Source organism: Sturnus vulgaris, chromosome 24, assembly GCF_052056855.1.
Source record: "Sturnus vulgaris isolate bStuVul1 chromosome 24, bStuVul1.hap1, whole genome shotgun sequence".
NCBI classification, from domain to species: Eukaryota; Metazoa; Chordata; class Aves; order Passeriformes; family Sturnidae; genus Sturnus; species Sturnus vulgaris.
The window spans coordinates 5,216,948-5,235,578 of NC_142266.1; the positions used below are offsets into that span (position 1 = coordinate 5,216,948).

General features: G+C 44.2%; 1 protein-coding gene across 9 annotated transcripts in view; it reads left to right on the forward strand.

Annotated features, from left to right (window-relative positions):
- The window catches only part of CSMD2 (CUB and Sushi multiple domains 2), a 288,669-nt gene that overhangs the window by 164,372 nt on the left and 105,666 nt on the right, over positions 1-18,631 (forward strand). For all 9 annotated transcript variants that reach the window (XR_015808349.1, XR_015808350.1, XR_015808351.1 and 6 more), the window contains 3 exons: positions 11,339-11,665; positions 14,251-14,445; positions 17,574-17,712. Coding sequence is in view for 5 of the 9 variants with exons in the window: in XM_088178517.1 (XP_088034643.1) it covers positions 11,339-11,665; positions 14,251-14,445; positions 17,574-17,712 (661 nt within the window). In the remaining 4 variants the exon portion in view is untranslated. The remainder of the gene's footprint in view (positions 1-11,338; positions 11,666-14,250; positions 14,446-17,573; positions 17,713-18,631) is intronic.

The following is an 18,631-nucleotide window of genomic DNA, read 5'->3' on the forward strand; positions in this document are numbered from 1 at the left end:
CCCACTCTCCAGGGGCTCAGTTTTGTGTTTGTTGCCCGAGCTCTCAGCAGGGTTGGGATGTTCTGCTCTCCGTGGTGACTCAGGGTCACATTTTGGGCTGGAAATGGGAATTTCTGCACAGTCCCCATGGGGGTTTTAATGCCCTCGGTGTCCTCTGTAGATTCATCGGGCAATTTGCTTTATTTCCCTGTCAGGACCTTCCTGCAGGGACAGGGCAGGGTTTGGGCGCTGCCACCGCGAGCTCTGCTTTCCCCAGCTGTGACAACCCCACTCTTCTTCTCATCTCCTCTCCTGCCTGGCTGGCTCTGTTAAAATCTGAGCCTTGGAGCAGAGTCTGTGGTGCAGGGGGGCGAGGATGAGCCTGGAAAAAAACGGGAGAGGAAAAATCCAGTGGAGGGAGGGGAGAATGGAGAGGGGGAAAGAAGAAATGTTGGTTTTTAGAAGTGCGGGTGGCAAAGTGGGTGAGATTCCAGTGGAAATGTGGTGTGGCAGGAGCTGACCCGTGAGAAGGATGGAGTTGGGGGGGGGAAAAAAAATCAGATCCTGCAGAGCTGGATGAGGAGCTGGGAGAGAATTGGGTCATGGAAAAGGGAGAGAAAACCAGTTTGAAGTCAGAGCCTTTCTTTTCAAACACTGATTTAAGCTCAGAGAAATGCCAGGGGAAAGGCAGCAATTCCTCTGAGTCCAACCTTTCCCAGGTGCCATCCCTCCCTCCCTCCCTTCCTTCCTTCCAAAAATTTGATTTTTTTTTTTTTTTTCTTTGTAAGCAAATCAGCTGGAGGTGCTGCTGAGGAAATATTGGAGTTTTTCCTGATTGTCCGGGAGGTGAGGGGTGTTAGGCTGGTCCTGTGCTGGTTTTTCCTTTTAATTTCCTGGAATTTCGGGTGACTTTGGACAACTTGGTGTGGTTGAGGCTCGTGCTGAGAGTTGGGAGTGAGAGTAAAACCTGTGGTTTGTGCTCAGGGCAGCAGAGCTGGGTCATGGCACAATAGAAAGGAGATTTTTGGTAAAATAGGATTATTGATATTGATCAAATCAAGCCCCACCCGTGCAAAGCATGGCAGGAATCTCCCAATTAAAATAATTCCAGTGTGATCTGCTCTCCGTGGCTCTTGGGATATTTATGGATCAATGAGGCAATGGAAGCAGTGGGGAAAAAAAAAAAAAAATCTCACAGGCTCCTCTGGAGCTTCACTCCTGATTTGGGGAGCTGGGGTTTGGGAGCTGGGATTTAGGAACAGAGATTTGGGAGCTGGGATTGGGGAGCAGGGATTTTGGAACAGGAGTGGGGTGCAGGGTTTGTTCCTGTGGGATTTGGGGTTTGTTCCTGTGGGATTTGGGCTTTGTTCCTGTGAAATTTGGGCTTTTTTCCTGTGGGATTTGGGGTTTGTTCCTGTGGGATTTGGGGTTTGTTCCTGTGGGATTTGGGGTTTGTTCCTGTGGGATTTGGGCTTTGTTCCTGTGGGATTTGGGCTTTGTTCCTGTGGGATTTGGGCTTTTTTCCTGTGGGATTTGGGGTTTGTTCCTGTGGGATTTGGGGTTTGTTCCTGTGAAATTTGGGCTTTTTTCCTGTGGGATTTGGGGTTTGTTCCTGTGGGATTTGGGCTTTGTTCCTGTGGGATTTGGGGTTTGTTCCTGTGGGATTTGGGCTTTTTTCCTGTGGGATTTGGGAGTCTGGTTGTTTTGGGGGTGTCTGGGGGTGTGTTCCTCTTAAATATGAGTGTCTGGGTGTTTCCTTCTGCAAAATGTCAATGTCTGAGTGTCTGTTCCTGTTCCATTTGGGTGTCTGGGTGTTTATTTCTGTACAGTTTGAGTGTCTGGGTGTTTATTTCTGTTCCACTTGGGTGTCTGTGTGTCTGTTCCTGTTCAGTGTGGGTGTCTGAATGTTTCTGTTCAGTTTGGGTGTCTGGGTATCTATGTCTGTTCAATTTGAGTGTCTGGGTATTTATTTCTGTTCCTTTTGGGTTCTGGATGTTTATTTCTGTACAGTTTGGGTGTCTGGTTGTCTGTTCCTGTACAGTTTGGGTTCTGGGTGTTTATTTCTGTACAATTTGGGTGTCTGGTTGTCTGTTCCTGTACAATTTGGGTGTCTGGGTGTTTATTTCTGTATAATTTGGGTTCTGGGTGTTTATTTCTGTACAATTTGTGTGTCTTCCTGTACAAATTGAGTGTCTGGCTGTGGGTGATGGATGAAGAACTTCTCTCTTTCCTGCCCCATCCTGCACTGCCTGAATCAGCTCCGTAGTTCTGTTGTTGTTTGAAAAATGGCATTTCCAGGATTGGGGAACCTGGTGGCAGTCCCAGGCCAGGGCAGTCCCACACCCAGAACTCGATTTTCTCCAGAGTTTGTTCCTTTTTTCTCAGCAAAACCAGGCATTGGATAAATATCCCTGAAGGAAAACCCTCGTGTTCCCTCAGCTGAGGTCTGGGTCTCATTTGGGGATAGAATATTCCAGCTGAAGTTTCCCGTGGCTGAGGAGATTATTCCGTTTATAAAGGGAGAATCAGCTCCATAATTCCAGCTCTCACTGTGCTGACAGAGGATGGGGGATGTGGTGAGGGAGAGGAAAATTCCAGAACTGCCAAAACCTCCAAATCCAGGCTGGGAATATCTGTACAAACAAAAAACTTTCATTTTCAGGTTTTATTTGCGGCGGGAGGCTCCCAAAAATTCACTGCACGAGGTTGATTTGACAGAAAGAGCAGAAAGGTGTTCCTGGGGGGGGAGAGTTCTGCAGGGGGAGAATCTTACAAAGATCTTTGTCCTTCCCTTTCCCTGCTCCTCCTGCCTTTCCCAATTTTCATCCTGAAGTTTTCCCTGGGTGCTTGACCCGTGCCAGGCAGCGCCGTCCTGATCCGTGGGGGTGATGGTGGCACCAGGAGTGACAATAAATGACAATAAATGACAATAAATGTCATTGTCACCACCCTGGGCAGCAGAGGCAGCTCTCCTGCCTCGGCTCAGGTGCCCTCTGCCCGTTGTGGGAGAGCCAGAATTCCCGGTGCAGGTTGGGTTTGTCGGGATCACACTTGGAAAATCCAGGTTTTCTGGACCCGCCTCGTGTTTGAAATGAATTTTTGGTTGGGGAGTAAAAGGAGGGGATTTGTGCCCAAAAAAAATCCTGGGCAGGGGGAGGTTCTGCACTGACCCCGGCGGGGTTGGGTTGGTTGGCGTCGCTCAGCAGAGTTTTGGGATTAATGTGGACGTTCCTGGGAATGTTTGGGATAAATCTGTCCATTCCTGGGAATATTTGATTTAGTTTAGGATAAATCTGTCCATTCCTGGGAATATTTGATTTAGTTTAGGATAAATCTCTTCATTCCTGGGGGTGTTTGGGTATAAATCTCTTCATTCCTGGGAATGTTTGATTGGATTTGGGATCAATCTGTTCATTCCTGGGAATGTTTGATTGGATTTGGGATTAATGTGCTCATTCCTGGCAGTGTTTGATTTGGTTTGGGATCAATCTGGTCATTCCTGGCAATGTTTGAATGGATTGGGAACCATCACATTCATTTCTGGAAGTGTTTGGGATTACTGTGGTCATTCCTGGCAATGTTTGATTTCATTTGAGGATCAATCTGTTCGTTCCTGGGAACGTTTGAATGGATTTGGGATTAATGTGGTCACTCCTGGCAATGTTTGATTTGGTTTGGGAACCATCACATTCATTTCTGGAAGTGTTTGGATTTTGGGATTAATGTGGCCATTCCTGGGAATATTTGATTTAGTTTAGGATAAATCTCTTCATTCCTGGGAGTGTTTGGGTTTGGGATAAATCTCTTCATTCCTGGGAATGTTTGAATGGACTGGGAACAAACATATTCATTTCTGGAAGTGTTTGGGTTTAGGATTAATGTGGTCACTCCTGGCAATGTTTGAATGGGTTTGGGATAAATCTGTTTATTCCTGGGAATGTTTGATTTGGTTTGGGAACCATCACATTCATTTCTGGAAGTGTTTGGGTTTGGGATTAATGTGCTCATTCCTGGCAGTGTTTGATTGGATTTGGGATCAATCTGTTCATTCCTGGGAATGTTTGAATGGATTGGGAACAAATGTATTCATTTCTGGCAATGTTTGATTCCATTTGGGGATCAGTCTGTTCATTCCTGGGAGTGTTTGGGTTTGGGATTAATGTGTTCGTTCCTGGCAGTGTTTGATTGGATTTGGGATAAATCTCTTCATTCCTGGGAGTGTTTGGGTTTGGGGATAAGGCTGCTGTTCATTCCTGGTTGGTTTTGAATGGACTGGGGACAAATGTGTTCATTCCTGGGAATGTGGGAGTGGATTTGGGATAAAAGTGTTCGTTCCTGGGTTTGTTTAACTGGGTTGGGGATGAACGTGTTTGTTCCTGGGAATATTTGAATGGATTGCAGACAAATGAGTTCATGGATTGGGGATAAACGTGTTCATTGCTGGGTATATTTTAATGGATTTGGGATAAACGTGTTCATTAACGTTCCAGTTATCCCTGACAAAAAAAAATCTGCCACAGGGAAGTGGTGACTGCCCAGAAGTGTCCCCCCTGCCCCTGGGGGAGCACCCACCACATCCCAGCTCCAGCAGCTGGATCCCTTCCAGGCTGGGGTGTCCCTGGGGACCCATCCTCGCCTGCCTTTGATCCGAGGGGTTTGGAGCAGCAAATCCCTGGGGGAATGCTCCTCATTCCCCTGGGCAGAGCTCCAGCCTGGCAGGATGACCCTGATCCCGTGTCCGTGTGGGAATTTTAGGAGCTGCTCACAGCCCTGTTCCACACTCCCAGCTGGCTGCAGCATTGGCAGGGGAGGGAGGAGCTGCCAAACCCCACAGAGGTGAACAACAGCACCACGAGCTTTTCTTGGACCCAAAAAACGGCCACAAACTTCAACCTTCTCGTGGCCACTGCAAAAATTCCCAAGGGAGGCTGCTGGGAGAGGAAGAGTTCTGTTGGAAATGCTGGGAATTCGGGAGAGGATCCTGGTGCAGAAGCCTTGGAGCACATCCTAGGAGCAGATGGCTGCAGGATCCCTGGCAGGAGCCAGCCCAGCCCTGTCCCAGTATGGAGCAGCAGCTCCCAGTTAAGTTTTAAAAAACTTCAGCTCGTTCCCAAAGCCAATCCCTGCTCCTGCTGGAGTGGGTGGCAGTGAAACCTGCTCTTCCCTGCACATCTATTTTAAATTCAGTGATATTTTCCTCAAGATTTGGTTCCCAAATTGGTTTTCATTCTTCTCCTCGTGCCTGCAGTCCTACCCCCGGACTGAGCTGGGTTTTGTTGCTCAGAAATAACAAAACCCTCCCAGTTAATTTTGCTCCAGACTCCTTCCCTCGCCTCCCACTTGCCCTGTGGTGCTGCAGCGTTTCCAGGAGGAAAAGGCACCGTGAGATGCAGATTTTTTTTTTTTTTTCCCCTCCTTTGGAATAAGAGATGCAGAAAGAGGAAAATACAAAATGTGAAGCACTTTGCTGCCCAGCTGGAGCAGCTTCCAGCACTGTCAGCTCTTCCCAGGTCAGGAATTCTGGGCATTAACCAGGCTCCTGCTGAGCTCCTGCTTTTCCAGTCCATCACCAAGTTCTGCCTAGAGGAATGATTCTTGGGAAAAAAAAAAAAAAAAGGAAATGCAAGGCAGAAAATCCACTCCTGTCTCCCTGCTCTCTCGCAAGAGGTCAGAGTCTGTGGGAGGAGGATCTGAAAACTGAGAGGAAAGTCGGGAATTTTGGATTGTTTCCATGGAAACTGCGATTATTCCACTGATTCCCTGCTTGCTTTTGAGCTCCTGACCCCGGTGCCTTTCCTGCTCCCATGGTGTGACCTCTTCTAGGGATCAGCCCTGGATATTCCTGCAGGATCAGCAGGGATGGAATGTGTGGAGGCAGGAACAGGAGAAGGGAGACGGTCTGGGGAAGGCAGAATAAAACAAGAGAAGAGAAGAGAAGAGAAGAGAAGAGAAGAGAAGAGAAGAGAAGAGAAGAGAAGAGAAGAGAAGAGAAGAGAAGAGAAGAGAAGAGAAGAGAAGAGAAGAGAAGAGAAGAGAAGAGAAGAGAAGAGAAGAGAAGAGAAGAGAAGAGGAAGAGAAGAGGAAGAGAAGAGAAAACTGCAGGAACTTCTGCTGAGAACTCCTGCCTGATCCATGCTCACATCCTCGTCCTTCTCCCACGGGAAGAACCAAGGAGCTGCTCCTTCATTGTTCCACTGCTCTAAACCAAGGCAGAATCCTGTGCTTGTGATAACTGGAATAAATCCCTGTGCTGGCTCATTCATGACATGATTGCACCGCTCTGTGATTTATTCTCTATTTAATAAAGGGATTTTTCTCATTGCCGTTGCAGAAATTGGTCAGCAGTAACGATTATTGACAAATGCAACAATTCTTGACAAATATGATGGGCAGCATCAGCTTTGTAACCACGTCCCTGTGCTGTGCACATCATGGAATGGCCTCTCCTGGCATTTAACAAGGGTAATTAATATTAATTGCAGCCAGGGCTGCTCCCAGCCCGGTGCTGCTGATGGGCAGCAGGGCTGGCCTCTGTCATGTTGGGAATGACTCCTGCTGCTCAGGGCTCGCTGGGATGCTCCAGACAGGTGGAGCTGGGCTGTCTGCCACCTTTCCAGCTGCCATCATCTTCCTCCTGACAGCCCGGCCCTGCCTGTGACGTGGTGTCAAACAGCTCCTGCTTTATCCCCGTGTTTATCCCAGGGAGGCTGACGTGGATGCCAGAGCTGAAATCTCCTTCCACAGTGAGGAAAAACCTTCTACAGTGAGGGAAAACCTTCCATGGTGAGGGAAAACCTTCCATAGTGAGGAAAAACTTCCTTCCACGGTGAGGAAAATCCTTCCATGATAAGGAAAATCCTTCCATGATAAGGAAAAACTTCCTTCCATAGTGAGGGAAAACCTTCCATGATGAGGAAAAACTTACACAGTGAGGAAAATCCTCCTTCTGCAGTGAAGAAAAATCTCCTTCCATGGTGAAGAAAAACCTTCCACGGTGAGGAAAAACCTTCCATAATAAGACCCTTCCATGGCAAGGAAAAACCTCCTTCCACAGTAAAGAAAAACTTCCTTCCACAGTGAGGAAAAACCTTCTTCTACAGTGAAGAAAAATCTTCCATAGTGAGGAAAAAGTTCCTTCTGCAGTGAAGAAAAATCTCCTTCCATGGTGAGGAAAAACCTCCTTGCACAGTGAAGAAAAATCACCTTCCACAGTGAAGAAAAACCTCCTTCCACAGTGAGGAAAAACCTTCCATAATAAGACCCTTCCAAAGTGATGAAAAACCTCCTGTGTTTCCAAAGATGAAGAAAATCCTCATTTCACAGCCACCACGGTCTTGTTCATGACCCTTGTGGTTTCCTGGGCTGGATATTCCCCTCTGGGATGTGATTCCAGCAGGGAGAGATTTTTTTCCTGGCCACAGTTTGGGCCAGTGCCCTTGGTCCTCCAGCTCAACTCTCCTTTCTCCTCACTGATCTTATGGAAAATCAAAATCCTCATTTACTTCCCTGCACTGGAGACTCTTAGAGGGTTTTTTTTTTGGTTTTTTTTATCAGCTCTTCTTTAATCTGTCACTTTGTTTTATCTGGCAAAGGTTAATTTTATATTCTTCCCTCGCTCTGCTCCTCTCCCCTTTGTCAGCAAGTCCTTTGTTGTTTTATTTTCTGAACTGGTGGCTGCACCTCTCTCTTGCTGGGCTGCTGGAGGTCCTGGCTGAATGCTAATTCACCTCCTTGGATTTAAAAATTTAGAGGAGACACCTCATCCCTGCTCATGAGACGTTTCCCTGGGTGCAAATGCATTTATTTTCAATTTTCCTGAGGCAGATTACACCGTGCTTATGCTGACAGAATTATTTGACAGCATCCCCTGATATTTCAGCGTCTGGTAGAGAGAGAGAGAGAGCCCAAAAAAAAAAAAAAAAAAAAATCCTGAGGATGTTTTGCAGTTTGTTTTCTCTTTAATCTGCTCTCTTCGTGGCTGAGAGCAGGGAATGGATTGTGCAGCTCCGTGGCCTTGATAACGTCATGGGAACATTGGAATTACTTGATCTGAGCCCGTTAAATAGCGAGGGGAGACAGAGGGAAAATAACAGAGGGAGGCAGAGCAGTGATCCAAATAATTGTCTAAATGCCAAGCCCAAGCCAGGCTCATCCTCCGTGCCAGGAATTAGGGAGATGGATGTTCCCAATAATGGGTTTTACCAAGGGTGGAGGTGGGGAAAAAGGATGAGCAGAGCATCCAAACATAAAATATCCCAAAGTTTGGGCAGGTGGCTCTTCAAAGGCAGCCTTGCCTTCCCAAATTAATGGGCCTTGGCAGCTGCAGCCCGGGATGGATTGAACCCCTGGAGAGCTGCGAGGTTTTTCATGCACCTTCTTCCCCTCAGCTTCGTTTTAAGCCCGGTTTTAATTCTTTTCCAGTTGGTTGGGTGCCTCTTTTTGGGAACCAGCAGAAATCAAGTTTTTATTTGTGATGGGAAGAGCTTCCCCTCCACCAGGGCCGCAGATTCCCCTGGTTTGTCCCGACCCCTGGCACTTGGGAATGTTCTTGGGCTGTTCCATGGAGCATCCTGCAGCTCCCAGGGCTCAGCCAGGTGTCAACGACTTCCCAGGGAAATCAAAAAACAAATTAACTCCCAGCTCCTTCTCCAAGGGCTCCATTTGCTGCTGCATCCCACAGATATTCCCTGTTGGGATGGAGGGAGTTTGGTGGGTGAATCTGCAGAGGAGAATGGGGGGGAAAAATGAACCCAGCAGACGGGAAGGGCAGCTGAGAGGGCAGATTTTATTGTGTATTTTTATTATATTTCTTTTTATTTTGTATATTTTATTGTATTTCTAAGCGAGCCCCGAGGAGTGTGCAGCAGCCTGGGGATGGATGTGTCACCTGTGGGTGACAGAGCTTGTTAATAATAATAATAATAATAATAATAATAATAATAATAATAATAATAATCCTAAAAGGATTATATGCAGGTGTTTTTATTTAAGAGCTCTGGGAATCAGGGGTGCAGACCCAAATCTGACTCTGACATGGATTCCACATGAACATGTTTTTATTCCCTTTTTTAATATAACTATATATTAATTATTAAACCCATCTTGTTCTGTTGTACACATTGATCTTATGAATTCTTGTCATTTTCATCAGGCCCCCCCAAATATCCTTTCTCATGATTCCTGTTATGATTCCATCCTTTCTCACGATTCAATTAAACAATAATTATATTCAATTACCAACCAACCATTACATTTAACAATCATATCATTTATCACGTGATGATTTCACAGGTGTAGCTTCACATGATCTAAAAAAACCCAAAATTCAATGTTCATTCCCAGACCCAACTTTCCTTTCCACCCCCTGGATCTATTGGATGCAATTCCCACGATTTTTAGGAATTTTTTTAACCCTTTGCTATCAAGGGGAGGCTGGAGGGACTGAGCTGGTTCCTTGCTCCAGGCTCTGGGGATGTGCTGGGCTCTGGCCACGCCAAAAAAAAAAAAAAAATTATAAATATTCAGGCAAAACCTGACTCGTTTCATGCTGGGTTTATTTTGTACCAGCTGCTGGATTCCTGGGAGGTTTCCTGGGGGATGTGCAGAATTCACCTGGAAAATGCCAGATCCCACCTAAGGGGCATTTTCATCCTGCTGCTAAAAAAAAAAAACGGGAAGGGACTGGAAAATCCACCCCAAGTCCCCCCAAAAATGGGTGTTTTTCTTATCTCAGTAATAAAATATTGCAGTTTAGTGGTGGGCAAAATATTCCAATTTAGTGGTGACCCAAAGATTCGGATTTAGTGGTGAGCAAAAGATTCTGATCTGGTGATGAGCAAAAAATGTTCTAATTTCATAGTGGCCAAAATATTCTGATTTAGTTGTGACCAAAATACTCTGATTTATTGGTGACCAAAAGCTTGTGACTGAGTGGTGAACAAAATATTCTGATTTAGTGATGACCAAAATATTCTGATTTAGTTGTGACCAAAAGGTTCTGATTTAGTGGTGACCAAAAATTTCTCATTGAGTGGTGAACAAAACATTCTGATTTAATGATGACCAAAAGCGTCCTCGCTCCTCCTGTGAGGGAGGGAATTAAACAATTAATGGAAGGGAACTAATGGAAGATTTGGGGTGGTGTTTTCCCCTCCTGGTTTTTGATTCAGGTGAAATATTTGATATTTCTATGATGACACAAGTTCTGTCAGGGGGCGCTGGCAGCCTGGAAGTTGCTTTTTCCCCTTGCAGATAAATCGATGAATTTATAAATAATTAATATTTATTATAAAAATATTTTAAAAGATATAGATATAGATGTAGATATGAAAATATAAATATAAATAATGATATTGTCTGGGAGCAGGAATTTTTGGGAATGTCTTGGCTGAGGAGGGGATGAGTGAAGAACGGTGGGACTGATACCACCGAAGTCATAATTAATAAATACTTCTAATAAAACTATTTCTAATAATAAATAAATAAATATAGATATATATAGAGAGAGATAGATATCTAGATATAGAATTAGATATAAATATAGATTAGATAGAGATATAGATACAGATATAGATTAGATATAGATATATAGATATATAGATATATAGATATATAGATATATAGATATATAGATATATAGAGATATAGATTAGATATAGATATAGATATAGATGTAAATATAAATATATATATAGATATAAATATAAATATAGTTATAAATATAGATATAGATGATACAGATATAGAGATAGATATAGATACAGATATAGGTATAGATATAGATTAGACATGGATATAGATAGAGATTGGATATAGGTATAGATATGAAAATATAAATATAAGTGATTATATTGTCTGGGAGCAGGAATTTTTGGGACTGTCCCGTCCGAGGGGTTTGAATGAAGAACGGTAGGACTGATACCACCGAGCTCATAAATATTTATAATGATAAATAAATAAATTAGAGAGAGAGAGAGAGGTATCTAGATAGATAGAGATAGAGATGATATAGATATAGATGTAGATATAGATATATAGATATAGATATATAGATAGAGATACAGATATAGGTATAGATATAGATTAGATACAGATATAGATATAAATACAAATATAGATATAGGTATAGATAAAGATGTAGCTATAGATACAGATATAGCTAGAGATTAGATATAGGTATAGATATGAAAATACAAATATAAATGATTATAGTGTCTGGGAGCAGGAATTGTTGGGACTGTCCCGTCCGAGCGGTTTGAACGCAGAACGGCAGGAGCGAATTCACAAACCATTATTTCCCATAACCCCATCTCCAACAAACACCTGAGCCACTAACGCCGTCCCGCCGTCCCTTTTGCAGTTTCGTGCTTTTTCAACTTCACGTCGCCCTGGGGCACGGTGCTGTCGCCCAACTACCCGGGGCCGTACGGGAGCAGCCTGCACTGCGTGTGGCTCATCGTGGCCAGCGCCGAGAGCCGCGTGCACTTGGCCTTCAACGACTTCGACGTGGAGCCGCAGTTCGATTTCCTGGCCGTCAAGGACGGAGCCGCGGCCGAGGCGCCGCTGCTCGGGTCCTTCTCCGGCAGCCGCGTCCCCCCCGGAGTCACCAGCAGCGGGCCCGTGGCCAGGCTGGAGTTCCAGAGCGATCATTCCATGGAGAGGAGGGGATTCAACATCACCTTCACCAGTGAGTGCTGGGCACGGGCACGGACGGCACCGGAGTGACGGGAAACAGAGCGGGGATTCTGTTGGATGAGGAAATGAAATCTCATTTAGGTTTATTTTATTGTTATTTCAGTTTGTTTCTATTTTGTTATTTTATTATTATATTCTGTTATTATTTTATTATTATATTTTATTATTATTATATTATTTATTATTATATTATTTTATCATTATATTTATAATTTATTATTTTATTTTATTATTGTATTATTATATTCTGTGATTATTTTATTTTATTATTTTATTATTATATTCTATTATTATTTTTATTTTATTTTATTCTATTATTATTCTATTATTTCATCATTATATTCTATTATTTATTATTTTATTATTTTATTATTATATTCTATTATTATTTTTTATTTTATTTTATTCTATTATTATTTTATCATCTCATTATTATATTCTATTATTATTTCATTATTTTATTTTTTCTATTATTATTTTATTATTTTATTTTATTCTATAATTATTTTATTCTATTATTATTTTATCATCTCATTATTATATTCTATTATTCTATTAATATTTTATTACTATATTACATTATGCTATTATTATTTTGGTTTTTTGTATTTTAAATTTAATTTATTTTAATTTTTTAATTATTATGTTATTTTATTATGTTATTTTATTATGCTATTATATTATTAGATTACTATTTTATTCTTATATTACAATTTTATTATAATTTTATTTTATTTGGGGAGGGGCTGGAATGAATTTCCCAGACAATTTGTGGCTGCCCCATCCCTGGGGTGTCCAAATCCACCTTGGATCCCCCTGGGCCATTGGAATTGTCCCTGCCCTGCCAGGGCTGGGACCTTTCACCTCCCTCCCAGCCCCAGCCAGGCCATAATTTCAGAATTTTTGGGTTCCCCTGTTCCCCTCCTTTCTGCCCTGGGAGCAGCTCAGGAAGAAAAATTGGATCTGGGATGGTCCCTGTGCCCCTCAGTCAGAGCCACCCCTGCCAGAGATGCAAAAATTGGGAGAAAAATGCAAATGTAGCCCTGTCATGTGTGAGAAAACCTTGAAATTTCCAGAGAGAGATTTGGCTCCGTGTTAATTCTGCTCAAATCGAATCCCCACGGTCATTTTATCCTCATATTGTCCTGTCATTTTCCCAAAGAGCCTCATGAAACCTCTCCAGCAGAACTGAGCTTTGTCAGGCTGCCCTTGGGTGGCACGGATAAATTAAATGGCCTTTGCAGCCCTGATTGCAGAACCTTTATTTAAAGAAAATTCAAAAAAGTTTAAAAAAAAAATTAAAAATTGAAAAAAACTAACTTAAAAAATTAAAATATTTTAAAAAAATTAAAAAATTAATTTAAAAAAAAAATTAAAATATTTAAAAAAAAATTTAAAAAGAAAACCAGAGGCCCTAAGGCAGAATTGCCAAAGTCCAGCAGGCTGAGGATGGGGTTTGGGAGAGGAGGTGACACAGAACCAGGAGTGAGGGTGATGCCCCAGGAACGCTGGTGGGAGCTGGGGCTGTCCCTTGCATGGGGACATTTTTCAGACACATTTTCAGGACATTTTTCCAGACACATTTTCAGGACATTTTTCCAGGTTTTTCAGTGCTGGGAATGGCTCAGCAATGAGTTAAATTGTTCTGAGTGCTGTAAATTCTGCACTGAGCTCTTCCTTTCAGTTCAGTTCAGTTCAGGGAGGCCCGGGACAGGCAGCAGAGCCCCGGGCTCACACCCTGATGTTTCCCTGTCCAGTGCAGAGCTCAGCTTTGCTCAGCTGCACTGAAGACACTGAAAGCTCAGGTGTGGGATTAACCTGGAGCCTTTAATCCTTTCCTTTCCGAGGCCCCCTCCCAGCATGAAGAGATGTAGGACATAATTATGCACTTAATGAGCAATTAAAGCCCGATTTCCAAATGTTTGGCTGGTGCAGCTTTAACTGCTGGAGAACGCCTTCAAACCCAGCCAGGTGTCCCTGCAATGCCACAAGGACTTGGTGGCACCTGGGAAGGTGATTCGTGTGTCCTTTGTTTTCTCCTGCAGCGGTGACAGCAGGGCTGTGAATGGCCAGGTTGGGGTGGGATTTTGGGCAGGAATTCTCTGTGAGGGGCTGGGATGGAATTCCAGAGAAGCTGGAAGTAAGTTGTATCTACTACCAGCTTGCAAAATCAGATTTCCCCATAGTCCGTCCTGCCTTTGTTTGATCAATGCTGTCTCAGTACAAAAACCAGACTTCCAGATTTCGCTGGTGGTTATCTGTGAGCCTGACTATCACTGGAGACTCTGTGAATTTGTGTAAGGATGTTTATTCGATGTTTATTGCTCACCTGGCAAAATTATGACAGCAAAAAACCAAAAATTACTGATTTTGAGAAACCACAGTATAAGAAAAGGCTGCAAACCAAGATTTAGCGGAGTGGGCGGTGACCCCTCACCTTCCCCTGCGCTGCTTGATTCGTCCATATCAAATAAAGCAACCTAAATTTCGTTAAATACCAAAACTTTCCTTTCTCATTTATACCACTCCTCTCTCTCTCTCCTCCCCTCTCCTTTCCCTCCCTCCTCCTCCTGGCAGCGTTCCGTCACAACGAGTGTCCCGACCCGGGCGTGCCGGTGAACGGGAAGCGCTTTGGGGACAGCCTGCAGCTGGGCAGCTCCGTGTCCTTCCTGTGTGACGAGGGCTTCATCCGCACCCACGGCGCCGAGACCGTCACCTGTGTCCTGCAGGAGGGCAGCGTGGTGTGGGACAACGCCGTGCTCCGCTGTGAAGGTGATCCCTCTCTGCTGCTCCGGGAAACACACCCGGCTTGTTTTACTTCAGTGAGCCAAGCAGCCAGGAGTTGGTATAAAGTTGATTATTGCAGGAGCACGTCAGTCTCAAAGGCAGAAGTTGCAGACATTTAAAGTCTATGATAAGTTTTGGTATAAAGTTGATTATTGCAGAAGCGTGTCACTCTCAAAGGTAGAAGTTGTAGACATTGAAGCCTATGTTAAAAGTTTTGGTATAAAGTTGATTATTGCAGAAGCACATCATTCTCAAAGGCAGAAGTCACAGACATTAAAGTCTATGTTAAGTTTTGGTAAAAAAGTTGATTATTGCAGAAGCACGTCACTCTCAAAGGCAGAAGTTGCAGACATTGAAGCCTATGTTAAATTAAGTTTTGGTATAAAGTTGATTATTGCAGAAGCATGTCAGTCCCAAAGGCAGAAGTTGCAGACATTGAAGCCTATGTTGGGTTTTGCTATGGAGTCCCAAATAGAAGCAGAAGCTGCTCCTGGTGGTTGTAGCAGGGCTGGTGTTGCTCCAGCTCCTCTCTTTTTGTCTTGGTTTGAAGGACAGGTGCTGGTTAAGAAAGGCAGGAGTCTCTTTTAAAAATGGAGAATGGAAACCCCCTCCCTTTAAATTATTATAATGTTGAAATTAAGGGGCTCTCAGGTAAAGATATGGGAATGGGAATAACAGTTCTTTACTAGGAAAATTCCAACAGCAATGCAGTATTGCAGAGAACAAACCCAGAGCAGGGGCAGAGGGAGAATCCAAGGTGCCCCCGTCAGTCAGTCAGGGTTGGTGCAGTCCCATTCCATGGTGGCTGCATCCTCCTGCAGTGACAGATGTGGTTCTGCTGGAGCAGGGCTCCTGCACAAGGTGCAGTTTTCCTCCAAAGCTGCAGGGATGATGTGCAAGGCTCTGGTTTTCCTCTGGGATCCAGTGGGAAAAGGCTGCTCTGCTGTTCCAAATCTCCCCTTTGATCTGGGTAGGAAATGCTCGGCTCCTGCCCTGGCTGGAGCATCTCCCCATGGGATGATGGAATTTGATCAGCCCTGCCCTGGGACTGCATGGCCATGGACAGGAGAGATCTCCTGGAGGGAGGATGGGCTGTGGGGAAGCCTCTTCTCTTCCTTCTTCCCACCTCCTTTTCCCCTCCTCTTCTTCTTCTCCTCTTCCTCTTCTCCAGGGTGAACATTCCTGCAGGGACAGAGATTTTGGGGAGAATTTTGCAGCCTTTTTTGGGATCCAGAATCAGGGTTCTGCCTGTCAGGGTCAGGTCTCACTCTCACATTCCATAGTGTCCAGCCAACACGAAATCCCAGCATTTTCCACGCCTCTGGATGGTGCTGTCTGCACAGAGGAGTTTGCTGGGGAGGAAGTTTCAGTTCAAGTATTCCCGAGCTCTGTTTATTTTCCATTTTTTTTTGGTGTGAAATGAACGCTGGGGAGTATTTTTATTGGATTTCTTTGATGATTTGATGATCAGTTCTTGTTACAACAGGTGTTTTTCTAATAGCAACAACAATGAAAGGTTCTGGTTTAGTGATGACTCAAAGCTTCCCTGCTGCTCCTGTCAGGGAGGCAATGAAACAACAAGGAATGGAAGATCCTGGTTTTTGATCCATGTGAAATTTTCTGATATTTAGATAATGACAGAAGTTCTGTCAATGGGCTCTGGCAGCTGAGAGGCAGAAATTCTGCATTTCCATCTCCTGGCCACAACAGCCAAGCCATGGGGGAAGCTGGGCTGAATGAAGGCTTTAATTCCGATTTCAAAGCTCTTTTAGGACTTTCAAGCCTCTCCTCTGGAAAAGAGAAGTGAAGAAGGAGCTCATTAGGACTGAAAAATCTTCCTGTGTTCTCAGGGAAGTGATGCCCTGCTCTGGTATTTGCAGCAATTTGAATTACAAGTGCTGAGCTCTTGAGAAACAGCCCTGGAATATTGAGAAATAATTTGAGTAATTGGCCCTGCATTGCCTGAGCAGCAGGAATTGCACGATCCTGGCCATTGTCTTTGGGACTGAAGGAAGGAATCAGTTGTCTCTGACAGCTTTTATAGAACAAAATCCTGGACTTTTTGTATTCTTACATCATTTTTCTCCTGACAAAATGTAGGTTTCATTCAGGGCTCTTGTTACTTTCAAAGCCCGAGCCTTTAAATTTTACATATTTTTAAGTACGGAAGGGAAACATACATTAAATAATACATTTTTAATCAACTTTTCTATCTGATAACCTTCTGCCTTCTCCTCCTGATCACTCTGGTGATTTCTTTGACTCACCCTCCAGCCTGGACATTTTAATTACCCTTTTTAAGCAAGGAGAAAATCCCGGAGATCTAAAGTCCTGCTCAGCACTTGAAAAAAAAAAAAAAAAAAAAAATTAACGGGAATAAAAGAGAACAGAGAAAAGTGTGGAAATCCTGACAGGAGATGATGCAGCTTTGGTGCAGAGAGGAAAAATAATTGCTTTGGAGCCAGCTGAGATCAAATGGCTTTGATGTGCCACCCTTCAGAGCAGCTTTGGGGCTGGCCCTGGCACATTTTAGGGCACCTCCAGGGTGACATTGGGGCTGGGGTCGCTCCTTGGAGGACAAAACCCGAGGGCTGTGGGAGTTTTTGGAAACGCGAGAAAATTCCTGCAGCTGCTGCTGGAGGGGCGGTGGGGACCCGGGGTGAGGAATGAATGCCCTGCCCTGGTGATGTCCCTCGGCTCCATCAGCAGGGCTGGGAGGGATGTCCTGGAGCCTGGAATGCCGGGCGATGTCGGAGCTCTTTCCTCTGCTTTTCTCTCCGGTCGTTATTTCGCACCCTGTCCCCCCCCCGAGCTGAGCCCCTGCTGCCTCCCAGGGGCGCAGGGTCTGCACCCCGAGCTGAAAACGCAAATTCCCAGCGCTTCGTGCCGGTTTTTTCATTGCGTTCTGGTGATTTTTTTTAAGCTCGTGGTGGGGACAGAAATGCAGGGGAGGGGTTCCACGGGTGGGGACATCTCTGGGTAGCTCCGTGACATTTTCCAGCCCAGTGTCAGAGATGGGGATGTGGCTCAGAGGTGGCACTGGGCTGGATGAGCCTGCAGGTGTTTTCCAGCCTGGATTAATCGTGTGATTTGTGTCCTTTTTGTGTCCCCAGCACCCTGTGGGGGCCACCTGACCTCACCCAGTGGAACCATCCTGTCCCCAGGCTGGCCTGGCTTCTACAAGGACTCGCTGAGCTGTGCCTGGGTCATCGAGGCCCAGCCTGGCTACCCCATCAAGATCACCTTTGACAGGTGCTCACCCCCAAATCCCCTGGGCTTGGGGGGGTTTTGGGGGTTCCAAGGTGAAGCCAAGAGAAGGGAATGAGCTGCTCCACATCAGAGGTTCTCCCCTCTCCCCTTTTTTATTTATTTATTTTAAATTTTCATTTTATTTCAAATTTTTATTTTATTTTTATTTTTTATTTTATTTTGAATTTTTATTTTATTTTAAATTTTTATTTTATTTTGAATTTTTATTTTATTTTAATTTTTTATTTTATTTTGAATTTTCATTTTATTTTAAACTTTTCTTTTTTTTTTAAATTTTATTTTGAATTTTCATTTTATTTTAAACTTTTCTTTTCTTTTAAATTTTATTTTGAATTTTCATTTTATTTTAAACTTTTTCTTTTCTTTTCTTTTCTTTTCTTTTCTTTTCTTTTCTTTTCTTTTCTTTTCTTTTCTTTTCTTTTCTTTTCTTTTCTTTTCTTTTCTTTTCTTTTCTTTTCTTTTCTTTTCTTTTCTTCTTCCTGGCAGGGAATTAAAACTCACCCAGCAGTGGGGAGGGAAGGGTGGGGATGGTTCTGTCTGAACCACTCCTGCTCATTTTCAGGGGTGTTTTAGACACATTTTTGGGGGGCTGAGCTCCCACACATTCCCCGGGTGTGGGGAGCAGCAGGGAATGCCGACTTTTTTGGCTTTCCCTGGATTTGCTGTGCTCTGCTGGCCCCGGGGCTGGCTGTGTGGGAGGCTTTGCTCAGGGGGAACAGGGATGCAGATGGATGTGGGTGCAGATATCCTGAAAATCAGCTGCAGTCTGGAATGGCCCAGAGGGCAGAGAGGAGCTGCCCCTGCCACCCCTGCTGTGACATTTGGGGCTCCTTCAGCTCTGTTTCATTTCCTGCCTCAGCACCAGGGCAACATTTTAGGGCTGGAGAATCAATGGGTGGAG